General features: G+C 34.9%; 1 protein-coding gene across 2 annotated transcripts in view; it reads left to right on the forward strand.

Moving 5' to 3' along the window:
- The window catches only part of NCKAP1 (NCK associated protein 1), a 53,426-nt gene that overhangs the window by 24,662 nt on the left and 10,424 nt on the right, over positions 1–18,340 (forward strand). For both annotated transcript variants that reach the window (XM_057389835.1, XM_057389836.1), the window contains exons 8-26: positions 565–613; positions 1,079–1,235; positions 1,809–1,865; positions 2,375–2,471; positions 2,705–2,811; positions 3,778–3,910; positions 5,153–5,234; positions 5,646–5,704; positions 6,287–6,432; positions 6,942–7,074; positions 8,624–8,743; positions 9,002–9,141; positions 10,310–10,441; positions 12,781–12,999; positions 13,355–13,485; positions 13,872–13,969; positions 16,973–17,066; positions 17,683–17,765; positions 18,221–18,301. In XM_057389835.1, the coding sequence (XP_057245818.1) occupies positions 565–613; positions 1,079–1,235; positions 1,809–1,865; positions 2,375–2,471; positions 2,705–2,811; positions 3,778–3,910; positions 5,153–5,234; positions 5,646–5,704; positions 6,287–6,432; positions 6,942–7,074; positions 8,624–8,743; positions 9,002–9,141; positions 10,310–10,441; positions 12,781–12,999; positions 13,355–13,485; positions 13,872–13,969; positions 16,973–17,066; positions 17,683–17,765; positions 18,221–18,301 (2,118 nt within the window). The remainder of the gene's footprint in view (positions 1–564; positions 614–1,078; positions 1,236–1,808; positions 1,866–2,374; positions 2,472–2,704; positions 2,812–3,777; positions 3,911–5,152; positions 5,235–5,645; positions 5,705–6,286; positions 6,433–6,941; positions 7,075–8,623; positions 8,744–9,001; positions 9,142–10,309; positions 10,442–12,780; positions 13,000–13,354; positions 13,486–13,871; positions 13,970–16,972; positions 17,067–17,682; positions 17,766–18,220; positions 18,302–18,340) is intronic.

The following is an 18,340-nucleotide window of genomic DNA, read 5'->3' on the forward strand; positions in this document are numbered from 1 at the left end:
AATCAGAGGCTGATTAGTACAAGGGAAAAGTTTTCTCTCATTAAGTAAAGCTTCTGTTGCATTAAATTGTGCCTTCAGTTTCAGTAGTTGTTGACCAAAAGATGAAGGGAAGCAGTGTTAACTTCTGCAGCTGTAGCATTTGTGAGCCAGGGGACTGGGAATCAGAACTGGTACTTCCTTTAAAGTTTGGGTTTGCACTTGCTGCTTAAGTTGTGATATGAATGRTGGTCTTTCTGAAAAATATTGAACCTTCAACAGCTGTCAAGTCATGATTAGTATCCTTCAAAAGCTTTTAATTCTTGAATATTGTTAAATACGATGCTTATTGAAAAGAAATATTTGTCAAAATTCATTCAGGGTGTTGGAGGGCATGGAAGTGGACTTAATGTTCTAACCCTCACTTTCTACTGAAACACTAAATCACTGTTAGTGATCAGCCTCAGTTCTCCATGATTCATCTGCAGTTAAGGCTTTGTTTGTCCCTTTATGCTAAGAAGTACTTCTCATGAAATCTATTGTCTTTTATGTAATTAATGTGCTACAAATTACTGTTTTTTTTAACAGATGCCATGTGAATACCTATCTCTGGATGCAATGGAAAAATGGATCATTTGTGAGTAAAATATTCTGAAACAGCTCATGGTTGTGTTTAAAAAAAYTGGATAACATTTGAAAGATTACTTGCTTTCTGTACTGTGCAGTATCTGTTGTATTCAAATAAGATTCTGGACAACTTGATTAAATCTCATTTGTACATACATGCAGTGAAGGTAGAATTCAGCATGTGCTGCTGGAATAGAGTTTGTCGTCAGTTTGTTCCAGACTTTGGAARTGAAACCTTCAGTAAATCATACGAAAATTGTGAAGTAGTATCAGCATGAAGTAATTAATTTTAAAAGAATATTGCAAAAATACCTCTATTAGAAGTGGGAGTTACTTTTTATATACAAGAAAATGTTATCCATGAAAGAGTTTATTAATGATCTGTGGCAAACTATGTAAGACAAAATAATCTCACTGTTCTCTTACTGTATTTGTGCATCTGGATTGTGGCATACATCAATGTGAACTTCTGAAGTTGGATTTATTTTGTGCCACGGAATCCTAAATAGTGATGCTACAGCTTTGAACCTTTGGAAACTTGCACTTCAAAGCAGCTCTTGCTTGGCTCTGTTTCGAGAYGAAGTGTTCCATATTCACAAAGCTGCAGAAGATTTGTTTGTAAACATAAGAGGGTAAGTTTTTGTTCTCCTTTCAGAATCTCTGTTAAAAACATCRTATTTCTTGAAGAACTATTTCAAATGTCACTTCTGCTTCACATAAGTTCTGCTTAAGTACACAAACWTTTTTGCTTGGTATCTTGACTGTTTCTTTAATGCGTAAGTTTTAGGGGCCTGATTTCATAACCACCACACCTTTTTTTATCCCTGCTCTGAAAGCCTGGTGAATCAGTCTTTAAAATTCCAAGTCTGTTAAGATAAATGATCTCACCCACAGACCTTGATTTACTAAAGGGAAATGATGTAACAAATGTAGAGTTTGCTTGAAAATTGCATCTTGCTGCCACTGTTTCTGCAGTACATTATATGAAAACTCAGAAACAAAGTTGAGACCTCTACCAGCAAACACATTTAATTAGAAAGTATTTTTGGTTTGGGGTATCCAGTTTTGGCATTTAGCTCTGCTCAGGAGCTGAAATGAGCTTTCTGCTGTATCCTTCTTGCTGTAACATTGTAGCTCCTCTCAAGTCCCACTGAACTCCTGCTAGAATATGCTACTGATTCTTATACCATATTTTTTACTTGCAGCTACAACAAACGTATTAATGACATCAGAGAGTGCAAAGAAGCTGCTGTTTCACATGCGTAAGTGTCTTAAAAAGTAATTCTGACAGATTTTAGTATTGATTTTCTTAAAATTACAGAGATTGTATAAACAGAATTAMTGCTGAATTAGTCATGCATTTTCAACTGAGATGTTCTTTAAAATCTGGATTTGCTTAATGTCATTACCATGTTAAGTTCAAACTTCCCAAGTTTTAGATTATTTTTCAAATTATCAGGATGGAAGCATTTAGTTTATTATTTATTTGCATTTTGTCTGATTATAAAATGTGAATGCAGATTAAATAGAAATGTTTTCATGTAGTCAAATGCAYGTCACAGGGGGCAGAGAACTTGGGGTTTAAATTTAATGATGCTTTGAGAATATATGGCGTTGGTGATGGGGATGCCAATTTTTGGAACCATATTCTTCAAAATTCTGAACTTTTGAAGTTGATGTATATAATCTGCCTATGTTTGGTCTTAAATGCTTTCAAAAATCCAATGTTCCATGGCTAACATAGTGGATAATGCATGTTCTTTTGATGCAGYGGTTCAATGCATAGAGAGAGACGCAAGTTTTTACGTTCTGCACTCAAAGAATTAGCCACTGTCTTGTCTGATCAGCCAGGCCTGTTGGGTCCCAAGGTAATGATGGCTCTTATGGTTTGCATTTGTGCAGTGTTCCAGYGTGTTTCTCAGTGGTGAATCAAATATTTAGTTTCTTTGGTGGGGGAGGGAAATCTTCACATCACCCTGAGAAAACCTGTTTAAGTTTTTTTTTAATTCTTGGGTTCTAGAGACTACTTGTTTCTTAGAGTGCACAAACTGTCAAGGTGTTGTGTATATTGATAAGCTTGTGAACAATTTTTCTTTTTCAGGCACTTTTTGTATTTATGGCATTATCCTTTGCTCGTGATGAAATTATTTGGCTCCTTCGTCATGCAGATAATATGCCAAAGAAGAGCGCAGATGATTTCATAGATAAGTATGTTCATTTTTAATATGTTACCTTAAATACTAGAATTTCRCAGACAAATTAAATTGGAAAGCAATGGAATGTCAGAAAAGGTTGGCTGTATGGAGGAGCTGGGAATGTTCAGAAAATTTTTGCTTGGGAATATTATGTTTCCCATCAAAACAGAAAATTACAAATACTGTCTTAGAAATTGGAACACATCTGTGAAAATTCATTTATAAAATTTATAAAATAAAAACATTTTATGTAAGTTTTATGTTTTTTCAACATTGAGTAGGTAAAAATAAAGCTCTTGCATTTGTCTTCATTGTTTTTGCATGATCAAATCAATGAAGGAGGCAAGAAAACTTTCAAAAAGCTTTATTTGGTGATTTGTAGAATGTCTCTTGTAGCAAGACTGTCTTTTAAATCAGCTAAGATTTATTTATGTAATACTGCATTACTGTCACCATAAACAGATGGTAAAAATGAGAAATATGATTAAAAGATCTTACAAGTGTGGATAAGACTGGCAACTTATCAAGATCACTGAACACAGTGTTGAACTGTAAGATTGCAGGAATTTAAACAAGTAACAATCACAAGGCCATTTATAGAGATGAAGTAGGAAAATCTTGGGTTCTCTCCACTGGATTTAGGTGAGATGGAAAGATGGAGGCTCCAGAGCCCCTCAGAAACAACTTGTGCAAGTATTTAACTATGCTCATGGCTTGAAAAAAAACCCAGAAAAGCAGTTACTAAACTTGTTTTTTTCAGATTTAACCACTTTTTGAGAAAAAAACCAACATTTTTTCAAGTTGAGCTATACAGAAGGGCTTCTTATTAAAAAAAAAGAACCAAATAGTTATACAAACCGTTAAGGATTATTATGGTGGTATCCTGCTGACTTACATCCTCTTGAGTGGTTTTAAGTTGCAGAGAAAATTTTAGTATTTTGAGTGATATTTGTAARCTTTTCGTTGTCTTCTTGCCTAGGCACATAGCTGAGCTAATATTCTACATGGAGGAGCTCCGAGCACATGTGAGAAAATATGGCCCAGTGATGCAGAGATACTATGTGCAGTATCTCTCTGGCTTTGATGCAGTGGTCTTAAATGAGCTCGTGCAGGTATGGCAAYRTCRTRGTYCTGGGTTCTCAAATGCAAATTTTAWCAAGGGCTTTTTGTCCAAAATGGCTTCATACAATGCATCCCAGTTTGTGGATTTTGATGAGCTTTATGGAATGAGACAAATTAATTTATTGTTTAATTCTTGGATTGAGAGCTGTACTTTTGTATAGAATTAGARGATATCCCGAGTTTGAAGAGACCCACAAAGCTCATCAAATTCTTGCATAGGACACCCCACCAATCCCACCCTATGCCTGAAGAATTATCCAAATKCTCCTGGAGCTCTGGCAGCCTTGRGGCTGTGACCCAAGCCCTGGRGAGTCTGTTCAGTGCCCCACSACCCTTTGGGGAAGTAACCTCTTCCTAATATCCAACTATACCTCCCTTGACACAGCTTCAYACCATTATGAGTGGTATGAATGTATATACTTTAGTATTCATATATGAATACTGAATATTATGAAGTGCTGTTATGTTTAGAGACAGTGAAACAGGTACTGTCACTGAATGAGCATAGAAACCTTTTCTTATTTAGCTYAACTAAGAAATAATAAACTTTCTGAAGTGCTTTGGTTTTATTCCCTAATGACCCCACTAGATGGAGCCCAAACTGAAACGAGGGAAAAAAATGGGTTTGAATTTTAGTTGTTGTTAATTCATAGCTGCTGTCAAGCACCAGATTAGTCAGATGATTGAGTGGTAATTTGGAGTTTTTCAGCCCTTAGGTTTCAATGTCAGTTATTGCTGGAATTATAAGAAACTTCTGCATTGCATTATTTAACAGAAATGTGATTCTGTTAGTGGCTGAAACTAAAGGGATTTCTGTTGCATTTGTAAAATTTGAATGTTTAGTAAAAAAGTTTGAATTTTTAGTAAAAAAAAAATTTTGAGAGGGGTTTTTTGAAGGCAAAGTGACACTGATGTGGGCTCCATGATATTCTGCCGTAGTCAGGTCTTTTTTGCAGACAGGACAGAAAGTGCATGGCTACATTTACTGACAGATTTTCCTGTTTTGAGCTGATGTTGGTTTGTAAGCAATCTTTCCTCGGTATTTGTTATCAACCAATGAATTAAACAGTGAAAGGTGCTAAATAGTGCTGTTTGAAATATTCCATTGATTTAAGTTGCCTCGTGTAGGTTTTTTAACATTTCAGAGCATAGCTAATAAATGGGGCATGGGTATTGACATTGTTTCTGAACCAAGTTTAAAGTAGTAATAAGAGCAACAACTTTTATTTTAGAATCTTTCAGTGTGCCCAGAGGATGAATCAATCATCATGTCCTCTTTTGTAAACACAATGACTTCACTAAGTGTGAAACAAGGTAAGTTTAAATGATCTTGAAAAATTGTTAACAGACTGGCAGATTCCTCTGCAAAGCTTCATCACTTTTGTTTCTTGTAATCAGCAGAAGCAGATAACTTACATAAACTTCATTTGTTCCCATTTTTCTCTTTCATTTCTGTATCTGCTTCTTGTGGTGTGTCCCTTTTCCAAAGAATGCTATTGGGTAGTAATTCTACCTTTTAATATAGAAATCATATTGCACATATTTTCATCYAGATATTTTMATTCTTTTTMCTGCAATGGTGCTGGRTCAAAATTCTTTGGTAAAAATACGAGGTTTATTACCCAAATAATTCTTTACTACTGTGGGGTTTTCAGAAGATCTGATATATCTGAATTTGTTATTTTTTGCTAAGGATTTTCTGTTCTATATTTTTCCCTGATGCAGTTGAAGATGGAGAGGTATTTGATTTCAGAGGAATGAGATTAGATTGGTTTAGATTGCAGGTAAGAACTAGTAATTATGCATGGCCTTTCACTAGTTTAAACTAAAATGTTTCATAGATTAGTGCTGTTCTAGATTATGCTCACACTGCAGGTGGATGACAGGCTATCTAAAAATAGCATGTTCTTAAAGTCAAACAAACGCTTTAACAGATAATTTGATGTCTTTTGATATAACTTTGTCTGCTTTGGGTACGTTTTTCAAATCATCCCTTTGGGTGTTTATAACAGTTCAGAAATAGAATGTGTTGAGGGTGAGCCATTTGGTGGGTGTGCAGAGTATGATTCAGCCTTRCCTACACTGGTAAGGGAGAGCTTACAAGTTTGTGTTTTGTCAATACATTTGTTGTATAGTTTATCTGTGAATTAGTGTCATATTCAATGGATGTTTAGAGACTTCACTGAAAGACAGTTTGCTTTTTTTGAGCACTAGTGGAAAGAGAAGAATCCCTGCATGGTCYTTAAATACACAGGTGTCCTGTGCATAGTGCAAACAGTATTTAACATTAGTATTGGGCAATAGCAATGGAATTTGCAAAAAGGCAGTTGCAGATATAATATATCAATTGTATTGTGTCTTTCCAGGCCTACACCAGTGTTTCTAAAGCTTCGCTTGGTCTGGCAGACCATAGAGAACTAGGAAAAATGATGAACACAATAATTTTCCACACAAAAATGGTAGATTCTTTGGTGGAGATGTTGGTTGAAACCTCAGATCTTTCTATCTTTTGGTATGCTACTAATCTGACTGTACAAGTTTTATATTATTTATTGTTTGGTCCTTGCAAGTGTAATTTTTAAATAGCATGCTTCGTAGGAAGATAGGCCAGTGAAAGAATCCATTGGAATTTCTGGTTTCTAGCAGAATTAGCTAGAATACCTTTGTAAAAGGTATTTCTGAACATCTGTCAAAGGAATTCTCCTAGCAGTCATATAAATTATTAGGAATCATTTRCAGTTTCTTCCTTAATACTTTTTTGCAAAAAGTGCGAGTTTCTACAGTCCTATGTGGCAAACATCAGAATAAAAATATTATTATGATAATCTTAATGTAAATTAGATGTGCAAATGAAATGGATAAAAAATGGGTGCAGAAAACATTACAGCATGGGGCAGGTTTTGGTGTAACTACAAATCTGATGCTAATCATGTTTGATTTGTGTGAAGTAGACCTTATTTGCAGCAATTAAATATATATGGCATTTAAATGTCTGATGAATAACCAATTAATTCTGATCAGTTTTTATAGTCGTGCTTTTGAGAAGATGTTTCAGCAGTGTTTGGAGCTTCCCTCTCAATCAAGATACTCAATTGCATTCCCATTGCTTTGTACTCACTTTATGAGCTGTACCCATGAACTATGTCCTGAAGAGGTAACTTTAAAATTTTAGTTATTTTCATCTCTTATTCAATGTAGAATGAACTAGAGCTGAACACTACAAGAAGGTGTTTGTTATGGCAATTTAAGGTTTGAGGGAGCAGAGTGGTAAAAATTGAAGTAAAATAAGTGCATAGATCTCTCAATCCATTGGGTGAGAAAGCATTTTCATCTTTGCTTTAAAGAGAGATTAGCTAATGTTCAAATATTAGATGATTTTTCAGGCTTGGATGCTAATAAATCCCATATACCTGTTAAAACTTAGAAGCAGTTTCACCTTCATAGTTAGGAAAAGGAAATGGGAAGTTGGGGGTTCTCTGTGTCTTGTTACAGTTTTCTTCAATAAAAATAAAATGATACACAGTACARTGCAAGCATTTGGGTTGACCAGAACTGGGTAATGGTTAGAGTTGGAAATTAAAACTATAGTGTTGCTTGAAGAAATGGACCCATTGTTAAAGGAGTCAGTTTGAATCTGAGGAAGTTCTTTCTGTCTTTGTTGTAATGATATAGATCCTTCAGTACGTTTCCTGTATGTGCATTGACTTTGGAGTTACTCTGGGAGTTGACCWTTTCTATGTAGTGTTCATGAAAATGGGTTTTCACTCTTTAACAGTGCTTATCTGAAACAATTAGATTTATTATAATATACRCAATACAAGGTTTTCTTATTTAAACATTAAATTGTTTTCTGCTAAACTTCATTGCAATATATATTTGCATAGTTATTTTCCTTGTATGCTTTGCTTTAAGTAGCTGCAAATGCTRTTTATACTAGACAAGCTCTAAAAAGTTTCCAGAAATGCTTAACCCTTCAGGACAAGAGATCTTTGAGAACACTTACAGTAACAGTAAGGGATCAGTAGCCAGAGTCTGCTGGACACTAATTACCATGCATTCAGCTGCAGCAAGCACTTTTTGTCACAGCCAGCAGAGTTTGAAATTCAGTATTTGAATTGCATGCTTTGGTAACTACTATCATTTCAGAAAAATAATCTTTGCTGTACTGTGTACAATGTATCATAGTGTGGCTGATAGAAAGTAAACATCAGTGGTGAAAGGAGGATGTCAGCRAGACAAAAACTGCTTGTGCAGATCCAGTGACAAAGGAACAGAATCCAGAAAGTAATGCARGAGGGCTGTATTGTTAACTTTTTCAGTGCTTTGAAGGACATTGCTCTCTTTGTAGCTTGAGTTGCATGCTCTTTTCCCCCTAGACTTAGTACTGGCTCAAATTAATGGAAAGGAGATTGGAATATTGCACACATTAAAGTAGATTCACACCAAAATTAAATGCGAAAACCTAGTTATTCAAAAATTTTCTTTGCCTCTTTCTACAGAAAGTATTTTTAATGGTAACTTTGAAARTGTCATAATTCAAATTGCTTCCAAAAAGAGAAAATAGCCTAGAGTCAAGATTATTGAGGACTAATTARTTTATTATTTCCCATACCCTAGTTATGTAATTAGTGAACTGTTCTCTGCAGTACTGTAGGACTGATGGGAAACTGAAAATCCTGCATCCTTTTCTCCCTTTTTAACAGCGACATCATATTGGAGATCGTAGTCTTTCCTTGTGTAACATGTTCTTGGAYGAAATGGCTAAACAGGCTCGAAATCTTATCACAGACATTTGCACAGAACAATGTACACTGAGTGATCAGGTGAGTATGGTTGTGTCTATTTTAATTCTCCTTTGGGATTTTCTCCATTCAGCTTTCTGGATTTTTATGGTTCTATTTCCTGTTTACTTTTTTCTCTCTGTTTTGGATAAGATTTCTGTTYAGAAAATTGAAGGTGACTTGAGCAAGAATTTTTAATACTAGAATTRTGTCAAAGGAAGAATGTGTTATTTGTGTGATGAAGTGTGCTAAAAAAAGGGATTTTAATTTGGAGGAGTTATTTCTTTTTTTGTTTACTAGTTGTTGCCAAAACATTGTGCCAAAACCATCAGTCAAGCAGTGAACAAGAAGTCAAAAAAACAGACTGGAAAGAAAGGAGAACCTGAAAGGGAGAAACCAGGAGTAGAAAGCATGAGGAAAAACAGATTGGTTGTGACAAAGTAAGCTGCTTCTTCTGTTCCTTTCACTTTGAATTCCAAGTCAAAATGTGTTTCACATATTGAATGCTTCTTGTTTAATCTGCTTGAATAAGTTTAATCATCTGTAAGTTTGACAGTTTTGTGAGCTTATGATGCTTCTGTGGCTTGTATAGAGACTGAATTTTGTTGCATAGGTAATAGGAATGTTTGTCACTTGAATTTATCCCCTTGKCTGCTTCCTTTCCTGAGCAGAAAGAATCCTTGTGCTAGGCTTCCTGAATAGTCATATTAGTTATGGGTGTATGTGTCCAAGGAATAGGTGGCATCTTCAATTGTACCATGCTTTAGCACTCTCAAGTACAGGGTGGGCAGGAGATTCTYGCTGCTGTAAGGCTGATTGCTGACATGGAGCTGTGGCTCCAGTGCCTGAACCAAGTGGGGAAGATTCCTTTGTTAGTAGCTGTAGAAAAATTGAGAGCACCACCAAATCAATAGCAGAAGCAAAAAAAAACACCTGAAAGAGGTAAGAGGAAGGGATAATAAATATAGTTTGTGATGCAAGAGATGATAGGTTAGGAATGGCTATAAGATAGGTGTAAGGAGAACTCAGAGATCAGAATAGTGCACTGACAAAAGTATGAAGAGGAAGGAAGCTAAAAAAAGGAAAGTGTTGTGGTTGGGAGTACCTATATTCACACTCTGCTGAAAGTGTGGAAGTGGTTTTGCTGCAGTTGCAACAACCAAACAGCAGAGAACTGTAAAGATTAGAGAAGTTGATGGAAAAGAACTTACTTTAAGATTCGCTCCCCCAATATTTTTAGGTTTTTATTACTGCCTATTAGGAAACATTTGTATTGCTTAGTTCAGTTCAGGAAAAATCACTTCAACAGTCGACTCTTTTTGCAGGGAGAGAAAAAGGCATTTAGGTGTATGTATATTTAAAAAGTAAATCTCACATCACTGTATGCAACGCAGACCAATATACATATTGTACATATGTGTTCTTGGGCAAAATACTGTTTTTTAAATATGCTAGAGAAGTGTCTCAAAGCAGACACTGAAGCATGATAATGAAGAGTTGAGCTGTACCTGCTCTTGAGGCATTATCCATTCAGTGTGTTCCTTCCATGGTAATATACACTTAACGTTACRTTAAATATTTTTCTTTATTTMTTGTCTTTTCTTAAAGCCTGGACAAACTGCATACTGCACTTTCTGAGCTCTGCTTCTCAATCAATTACGTACCAAACATGGTGGTTTGGGAACACACGTTTACCCCGAGAGAATATTTAACATCTCACCTGGAAATCCGCTTTACCAAGTAAGAAATATTGTAGAGTTAGAAATATTGATACACAAGATAAGTCTCTGTTAGTTTATGTTGGAAATATTGTGTACTTAGTACATTAGACTAGGTTTTAATGGTGAATTGTGAAAACCATGAGTAGAATTCCAACTAAATGATTATCAAATTACCTGTGCAGACATACACAATAGTCAATTCTTGTTTTAAAACAAAATAYGTTGAGATCCATATAATCTATTTAACAGCCAGATCTTGCATTCTTGTAGGGGCTGATGATGGCTGTTCTTAGGCATTTATGAAGGCATGTATCCCCACCATTCTTTTTGCACAGTGCTGGATTGTTTTGAAGTGTTTGAGTCCACTGCCTTGCTGAAAGGAAGTCTTAAAATCAGAAGTCATGACCTGACAAAGCCAACTGAGAATATGTTCAGTTATTTATTTTTTTTTGTTTTAGAATACAAATGTTGATGTTAGATATTCCTGTCCTTACCTTGATCTTCCCATGACTTCTTCACAGAAGTAGGTAAATGGCAGCTTCTGGACAGAGCTTCATATTGAACTAGCCAGCTATCGTAATATTTTATATCAAAGATTACTAATTATATATTTCAAGTAGGGTATAAGGCTTAATCAGTTTAATCATCAAGACATAATATTAGGTCACTGGAGCATTCCATCAGTAAGATAAAGTGGCATAAAAGTGAAGATAACTTCATGACATTTTAAGAAGTCAGCTCTTCAGGATTGTGAAGTAGACCAGTGTTGGTTATTTGTGCTTATTATTTTAATTTGGGGGAGGTTGGGTTGTGGATTGGGGCTGAAGCAACAGCCACATGACTTTCAGAGGCTGCTCTCCTTTTTCTTGCTTCATGAMAGAAATTAAACTWGTTAGATGAGCAAAATAAATAYTCAATTTATAATTATTTTCAGACCTTCAAGTGGCATTTCTTTCAGAGGCTTGCAGTTTCCCTTTAAATACAGTGTCAGTGTCTCACTGTTAGGATTTGTTCACTCTTTTAGCCTGCTCTGTATCACATGTGATTAGACTATAGCTTATTATTATGCCACTTAATCTTGTTACTATATCAATTTTAAATTTATTTAARATAAGAGACTACCTTAGAAGCAAGCTGTTGAAAATACTTATTTACATATATCTAAACAAGAAAGTTACTTTAAATAATGTGATGTTTTCCTCCAGAATAACTCATCGCATTAACCTGTGATGAACGTAGTGATCTACAAATTTCATTTTATTTATTGTTGTTGTGCCTTTGAAAAGTACATACCACTTAAAAGCTTAGCTTTTAAAGTCTGAGAATAATGTAAGCTTAAAATAAACACTACAACAAGTATTTGTTCACTAAGAAGACTTTGCTTTTAAGGACCCTTGATACAGTTTGTTTGAAGACCTGGTTTCAGTAACATACTGGGTAAGGTCCACATCCATGTATGTTAATATGGAATATACAGTCYTTCATGCAGTTCTGCTCTAGCCCGAAAGCTGGCCTATGAACAATTGTTACTAAAAGCCTGGTTTTATTTATAGTGAGAATTTGAAAAATTAAAGTACATCCTGCAATTTTTTGACTCCTTAATTTAAGATAGAAATCACTKTGTTAGCTAAATGGAGATGTCTTTTTCATTAATAGGATTTCTACATATTAACATATATCTGGGATATATTTTTCAATTCATACTGAACTATAGCTATGTGKTTTTTTAAAGATATTTCAAACTAAAACAGCAGCTTTGATCAAATAATGTTTTGTGTTAATATGCTTTGAACACTTCAATACATGATTGCTCTTGCATTTCCCGGAAGTTCTGCATTTTAAAAGACTTCAACATTAATTTATTTGCCAGYGGTAGTTGTTCTATAAGCCTTGCACAGTGTCAATTGCTTAGATATATATATATATGTGTGTGTGAGGGGGAAAAAGCTTTATTTAAAAAGGGCTTGATGAGTATTCTTAGTCTCATGAAMTTTTTGCTGGAACCCACAGATACAGTTGTCTTTGGAATCAAAACAGTTTATAAAAGTACTGGTGTAGTATGTGCATTGATTAGAGTTTTATACTTGTGGATTGGAGAGTAAAGTACTCAAGTAAAATGAATATTATCCATGCTTGAAAGTGTTTCAGCCCAGGTTGGATGGAGCTCTTGGGCAACCTGGTCTAGTGGAAGGTGGCCCTGCCCATGGCAGTGGGGTGGAACTAGCGGGTCTTCCAACCCAGGCTGTTCTGTGTGATTCTAAAAAAACTGTGAACATAAAATCATCTTTATAGCTGCAACTTTGTTGAATTTTATGAAGAAATGAATTTATTTGTTTCCAATCCTTTTGTTTCTCAAAGGTCAATTGTTGGAATGACTATGTATAATCAGGCAACACAAGAAATTGCAAAGCCTTCAGAGCTGTTGACCAGTGTAAGAGCCTATATGACAGTCCTCCAGTCAATAGAAAATTATGTACAGATTGACATTACACGAGTGTTTAACAACGTTCTGCTTCAGCAAACCCAGCATTTAGACAGTCATGGTGAGCCAACCATCACCAGTCTGTACACAAATTGGTAAGTAATTATACGAATGCTTGTTATAAATTTTTTAGAGATTTTTTGTTGCTGTTGTTTAATGAAAAATATGGAATTGAAGAWGTGGAGTTATTTTAAATTTTCACAAATTTCCCACATCCCATGTTTACTTCTCTCAATACCAGTTAAAAGCAGCTTAAAGTTTGCCTGTTGGCAAACTTTTTACGCTTTTTATAGGATGAGATATGGAGTAAAATGCAGGCATCAATTAAACTATGACAATAAAACTTCAGTCTATGGGTTTTGCTGTCCCTTGTCACACAACTACATTACATCTGTATAGATTATGCATGAGCATGTGTCTTCATCTAAAMCTTTTCCCCTTTCTGATAAGGTATTTGGAAACTTTGCTACGGCAAGTCAGCAATGGTCACATAGCATATTTCCCGGCAATGAAGGCATTTGTGAATTTGCCTACAGAAAATGAATTGACATTTAATGCTGAGGAATACTCTGATATATCAGGTAAACTTTGATATTTGTACTCAATATTTGTGAAGGATAATTATTGTATTGTTTGAGTAATTGGAATAACAGCATTCTCAGAGCAACTGTTACTGAAATACCAGAGTTAACATTTGTTAGTGTTCAGTCCTATTTTAAATACTGTTTATTCATGCTGCCTCTTGTCTCACTTTTCCTATTTCTAGTCAAAGTAGCATTGCATTTAAGATAAAGCAATGGGTATATGATGTGTTGGTGACTACTGTTCCAATTCTACCATACAAGTTCTTGTCTTTAAAATTATACTTTGGAATGGTTGCACATAAAACACCATGCTAGATACGTGATGGGYTGCAAATAAAGGAAGATGAAATGTTTGAAGTATAACAGTTTCTTCTGTTTCTCAGAAATGAGAGCCCTTTCTGAACTTCTGGGACCATATGGCATGAARTTCTTAAGTGAAAGTCTAATGTGGCACATCTCTTCACAAGTTGCTGAGCTTAAGGTAACATTGGAAACTGGTGGGTGAGAAGGCAGTAGCTTTCTGGTTAAGCTTCCTTTAAGATATTTAATAGCTATGTTTCTGCATGCCATCTTTTTTAAATGAGTGCATCAAACAAACTGATAAAACAGTGAATTTTACTCTTCTTTTGTTGTAATTTTGCACAGGTAGTATGTGTGTATCCCACATTCTTCAACAGCTTGAATGTGCAGGACTTTATGCAGGCTGTTCATTTCTGTGTTAGATTCCCTAAGTTAGAAGTCAAGTCTCATTTTATCATCAGTGGGAAGAGAAATSTTTTTCAAGATCTTCAGGTGTTTTGGAAGCCCTTACCCAAAACTGTTGATTCTCCAAACACTGCAGGAAAATCTCAAATYGATYTTAGTAATCTATAAGGACTTACTTTCTTAACTATGTGTGTTTGTATTTATTGTGTAGTTTACATGGATGAAAGACTTCAAGTTCTTTTTTCTTTGTTAATTTTCCTCATTTTTACATATGTCTTTCCCTCTTGCTCAACAGTAAGCATTTATTATAAATGTCTGTGTTCTGATAAGTAAATCTGACATCTGCAGCAACACAAATAATAAAGTTRATGCAATGAGATTAGAAAATTAGAAATTAGCATGTCAAGGAAGATATTTTCATGTATATTCAAAGCAGCAAACCATGACAGGGGAACCGCTTGGTACCTGTGTAGCTCTTTCTGGAAAGAGGTTTTAGTAAATGTAATAATAGTACTTTCTGCGGATAGTCATACTGTTAAAATGTCACTAATTGGCATAGATTTGTTTTTCTGGCATAGATTTTTTTTGGCATAGATTTTTTTTTTTTGTATGGCTTGTTCTTTTAGTGTCATTTCCAAATTTAATTCCAGTTGTTATTACATCTCATAATTTTCAGTTTATTTAACCACTAATTAAACCAAGGAATTTGTTGTAACTATTCATGTATGCTGTATTTTTCAAAAAAAGCACATGAATACATACCTAAGAGATCTAAGGAACTTCATTTTGTTCTTCAATAATGATGTATTATTAGCATACCAGACCTTTAGAAGTGTGTGRTTTTAATATATCCTGTGTTACACTTTCAAGGATCTTTTTTTATTTGTAAACACTTAAATTGCAGTGCTGCTGGAAGGCTGGAATGTATGATAAAAAGGTTTGAAGCCTTTTATTCACTGTCACAGCTTAAGAAGAGGGGCTGCTTATGCTTTCCAAGCTGGCTTAAGAGCATGCAGCTACCCTGACCTGAGTGCCCAGCCTGACAGGGCAATTGATTCCTTATGCCCATTCCAATTTTTGGATTAGAACATGAGGCTTTCTAGGTGAGAATGTGTGGTTTTAAGGTTAAATTCTGTAACTCCTCACTATGCACAGAGTGACATCTGTCACATTTCAAGTAAAGCACAAAGGCCTTGGGCAGGTGTTTGTTGCTGTACTATTTGTGCATTTACTGAGGAGTCATCATATTTCCCCAAAATCAACACAGTTYATGTTGGCACAGTTTACTTAAGATGAAGTGGGAGTAAACACAGACCACCATTTATTTCATAGTAGCATTATAGATTYTATTTGTTATTTTTCCTCCTGTGGTCACAGGAATATTTACTCTGGAATTTAATCTSCCTGCTTGTCAGGTGCTATGTTTTGCCCTGTTCTCAGTGTGGGTTGAAGCAAAGTAAAGTAAAACCATTCAAGCAGCTAGCAAATCTATCAAAGGTTAGATCTTCCTGGGTCCTTGTCAGTAGGTTACTGCAGGTATGTCTCTCAGATTTTATGAACTATGTATAATAATGTTCCAGGCTTATGGTGGCTTACATGTTTTATGAATACTAATTTTTCCTGCTGCCTCCTCTGCTAATTAAGATGAATTAGAACACATCCACTTGAAAAATAAAACTATTAATAATCACTTTGGAAAACCACCCCCAATTCAGAATMTCTTGGTTTCTCCCTCCATCCTTCAGTTCTTTTTTACCTTGATATCATTTAGTATACAAAGCATTAATTGAAGTCTTCTTTAAACAGAAGGAAACGCTTTCTTCAGTGTTCAGAAGAACACAAGAGATCTACATTTTCTTAGCTGTTGATTGTCCGCTAAACCTAAAGAGAATCACTTTTCCCTTTCTGAAATAGGGTACTTAGCATTCTGACTGCAAAAATATTTTTATGAGAATAAATTACCTATTTTTTGCTTGATGAGAGTTTAAAAATACAGCTTGGCACAGCCTAAATTCCTCAGCTAGCAGGAAATTTGGATCTGACATTTYAGAGGTGTGATTATGCAATCTCTGTAATTTGAATTTTAATCTGATGCGTATTTTGAGAATGATTTCAGGAAAGTTATTACATTGGCTCTGATGTTACAATTTCCATGTATGAGTGCTGTTAAAAATTAGAAACAGATGCCKTTTCTTTTGGTCAAACTGACATGAAAACCAGTGCACTTGAGTTTAACCATTTCAGGCTAAGGTGTTGGGACTTGGAGGTATGTATTTTATTTTATATTATAGTGGAAGAAAAGTTCAAGTGAACCACCAAGGTTTAATGATCTGACTTCCACTCTTGATTCCATTTTTCAATTTTACCAGCATTAAATTTCAGCTTAGTTAGTGAAAGCAGCAATCCAAAAGAATGGATTTCTTTGTGAATTAACATTTTTATTATAATATATGTACTTCTAAAAAGCTGAATGTCATAAAGACCTATTGTCTGTTTTTATTGAGTTACATTCTTTGCTTTAAGATGTGGTACACATTGCWCAATACAAAAACTGTGTTCTAAGAGGTATCTAGTCTCCTGCTTTTTGATTCAGAGCTTGGTTTTTTGTATAGTAGTACTTTATGATAATATTGTGTTCTTAATTGGACAGTATCAATGMATACACCTGTATTCCATGGGGTTAGTTGCTTTTCTGCAGAGTTGAAATGTCCTAAATCAGGCATTTATCCAGTTAACATGCTGGAATCTATGGCTGACATGAATCCTTGCTTCTTTATAGAAACTTGTGGTGGAGAATGTTGAAGTTCTAACACAAATGAGGACCAGCTTTGACAAGCCAGACCAGATGGCAGCGCTCTTTAAAAGATTATCATGTAGGTAACTAACAAGATCCTACTAAAGACACAATTATATTTTAGTTTGTCTTCGTAAAGAAAATGAGAAAAATTAATTTCTCTGTATTGAGTATTCATAAGCAGCAAAATGGACATGAGCTCATATAAACTGACAGATCATTTCACTTGTCCAGTCTTCTCATGTACAAAGTGAGATTTCAGTGTTATTTAGTGCACAGGCACTGTAGTAATAATGAACTTTGAGCATCATTTCAGGGATGATAATACTTAGCTGGAGCAACAGTAATCTGGAAACCGGGTATATAGCTCTAGAATGTGAAACAAAAAATAATTGCAAAAAGAGGCCTTTTGTCCTCAAGAAAGCACAGAACCAGTGTTAGCATCTAGTACTGTCAGCTGTGTGTACCAGATTTCAATATACTTTGTATTCCAAGTAGTGGTAAATGTGATAGTCTTCTACTGAAAGTCCCATTCTGGATTCAGCTTTAAAAACCTGCTTTAGCACTGGCTCTTTTAAGGAATGCCACTGTTTCAGTACCTTTCTGTTTGCAGTATTTTGTTAGATATTTTGCTTCTCTTATTTGAAAAATTGAGCTTGTAAAAATCAACGCTTTGTTCATTGTTCTCTTTTCAGCTGTTGACAGTGTTTTGAAGAGAATGACAATTATTGGTGTTATCTTGTCTTTTCGGTCACTGGCACAGGAAGCACTTAGAGATGTAAGAAAGAATTGAATATGTTCTCAATCATTTTCATTGTATTTAACTTAATGGCMTTATACAATATTTGAAGCTCCACTGTTCAGGAATGCTGCCTCTTAAAAGGCTGACGTGGTTAAAATGGCAACACTCAGTTGTAACTGAACTTTGAATTGCAACTTGGGGTGAGGGATTTTTTTCTATTTTTTGAGTACTGTTCAGAGAAATGTTACATCCAAACATCAAATTTAGTTTAGATTATATTTTTTGTGTTTACTTGTTTTAAAGGCTTTTATTTCACTTCCTTATTGGAAATATTTATTAAACTTTAATGTCTTACATCTACAAACAAATTCAARTGCATAAAATAAAATCCATTAAAAAGTAACTAAGCTCAGTAAAATAATGGTAGTGTCTAACTGATGATTAACATGGGAAGTAATTTTTCTCATTTTGTATGTGTTTGTGTCTCCCAGGTCTTATCCTACCACATTCCTTTCCTTGTAAGTTCCATTGAGGACTTCAAAGATCACATTCCAAGAGAGACTGACATGAAGGTAATGTTTGGCTCAAAGGGTGACAGAGTCATTTTGGAG

This window comes from Malurus melanocephalus, unplaced genomic scaffold (genome assembly GCF_030028575.1).
Source record: "Malurus melanocephalus ecotype Western Australia unplaced genomic scaffold, MMel_1.1 scaffold_20, whole genome shotgun sequence".
Lineage (NCBI taxonomy): Eukaryota > Metazoa > Chordata > Aves > Passeriformes > Maluridae > Malurus > Malurus melanocephalus.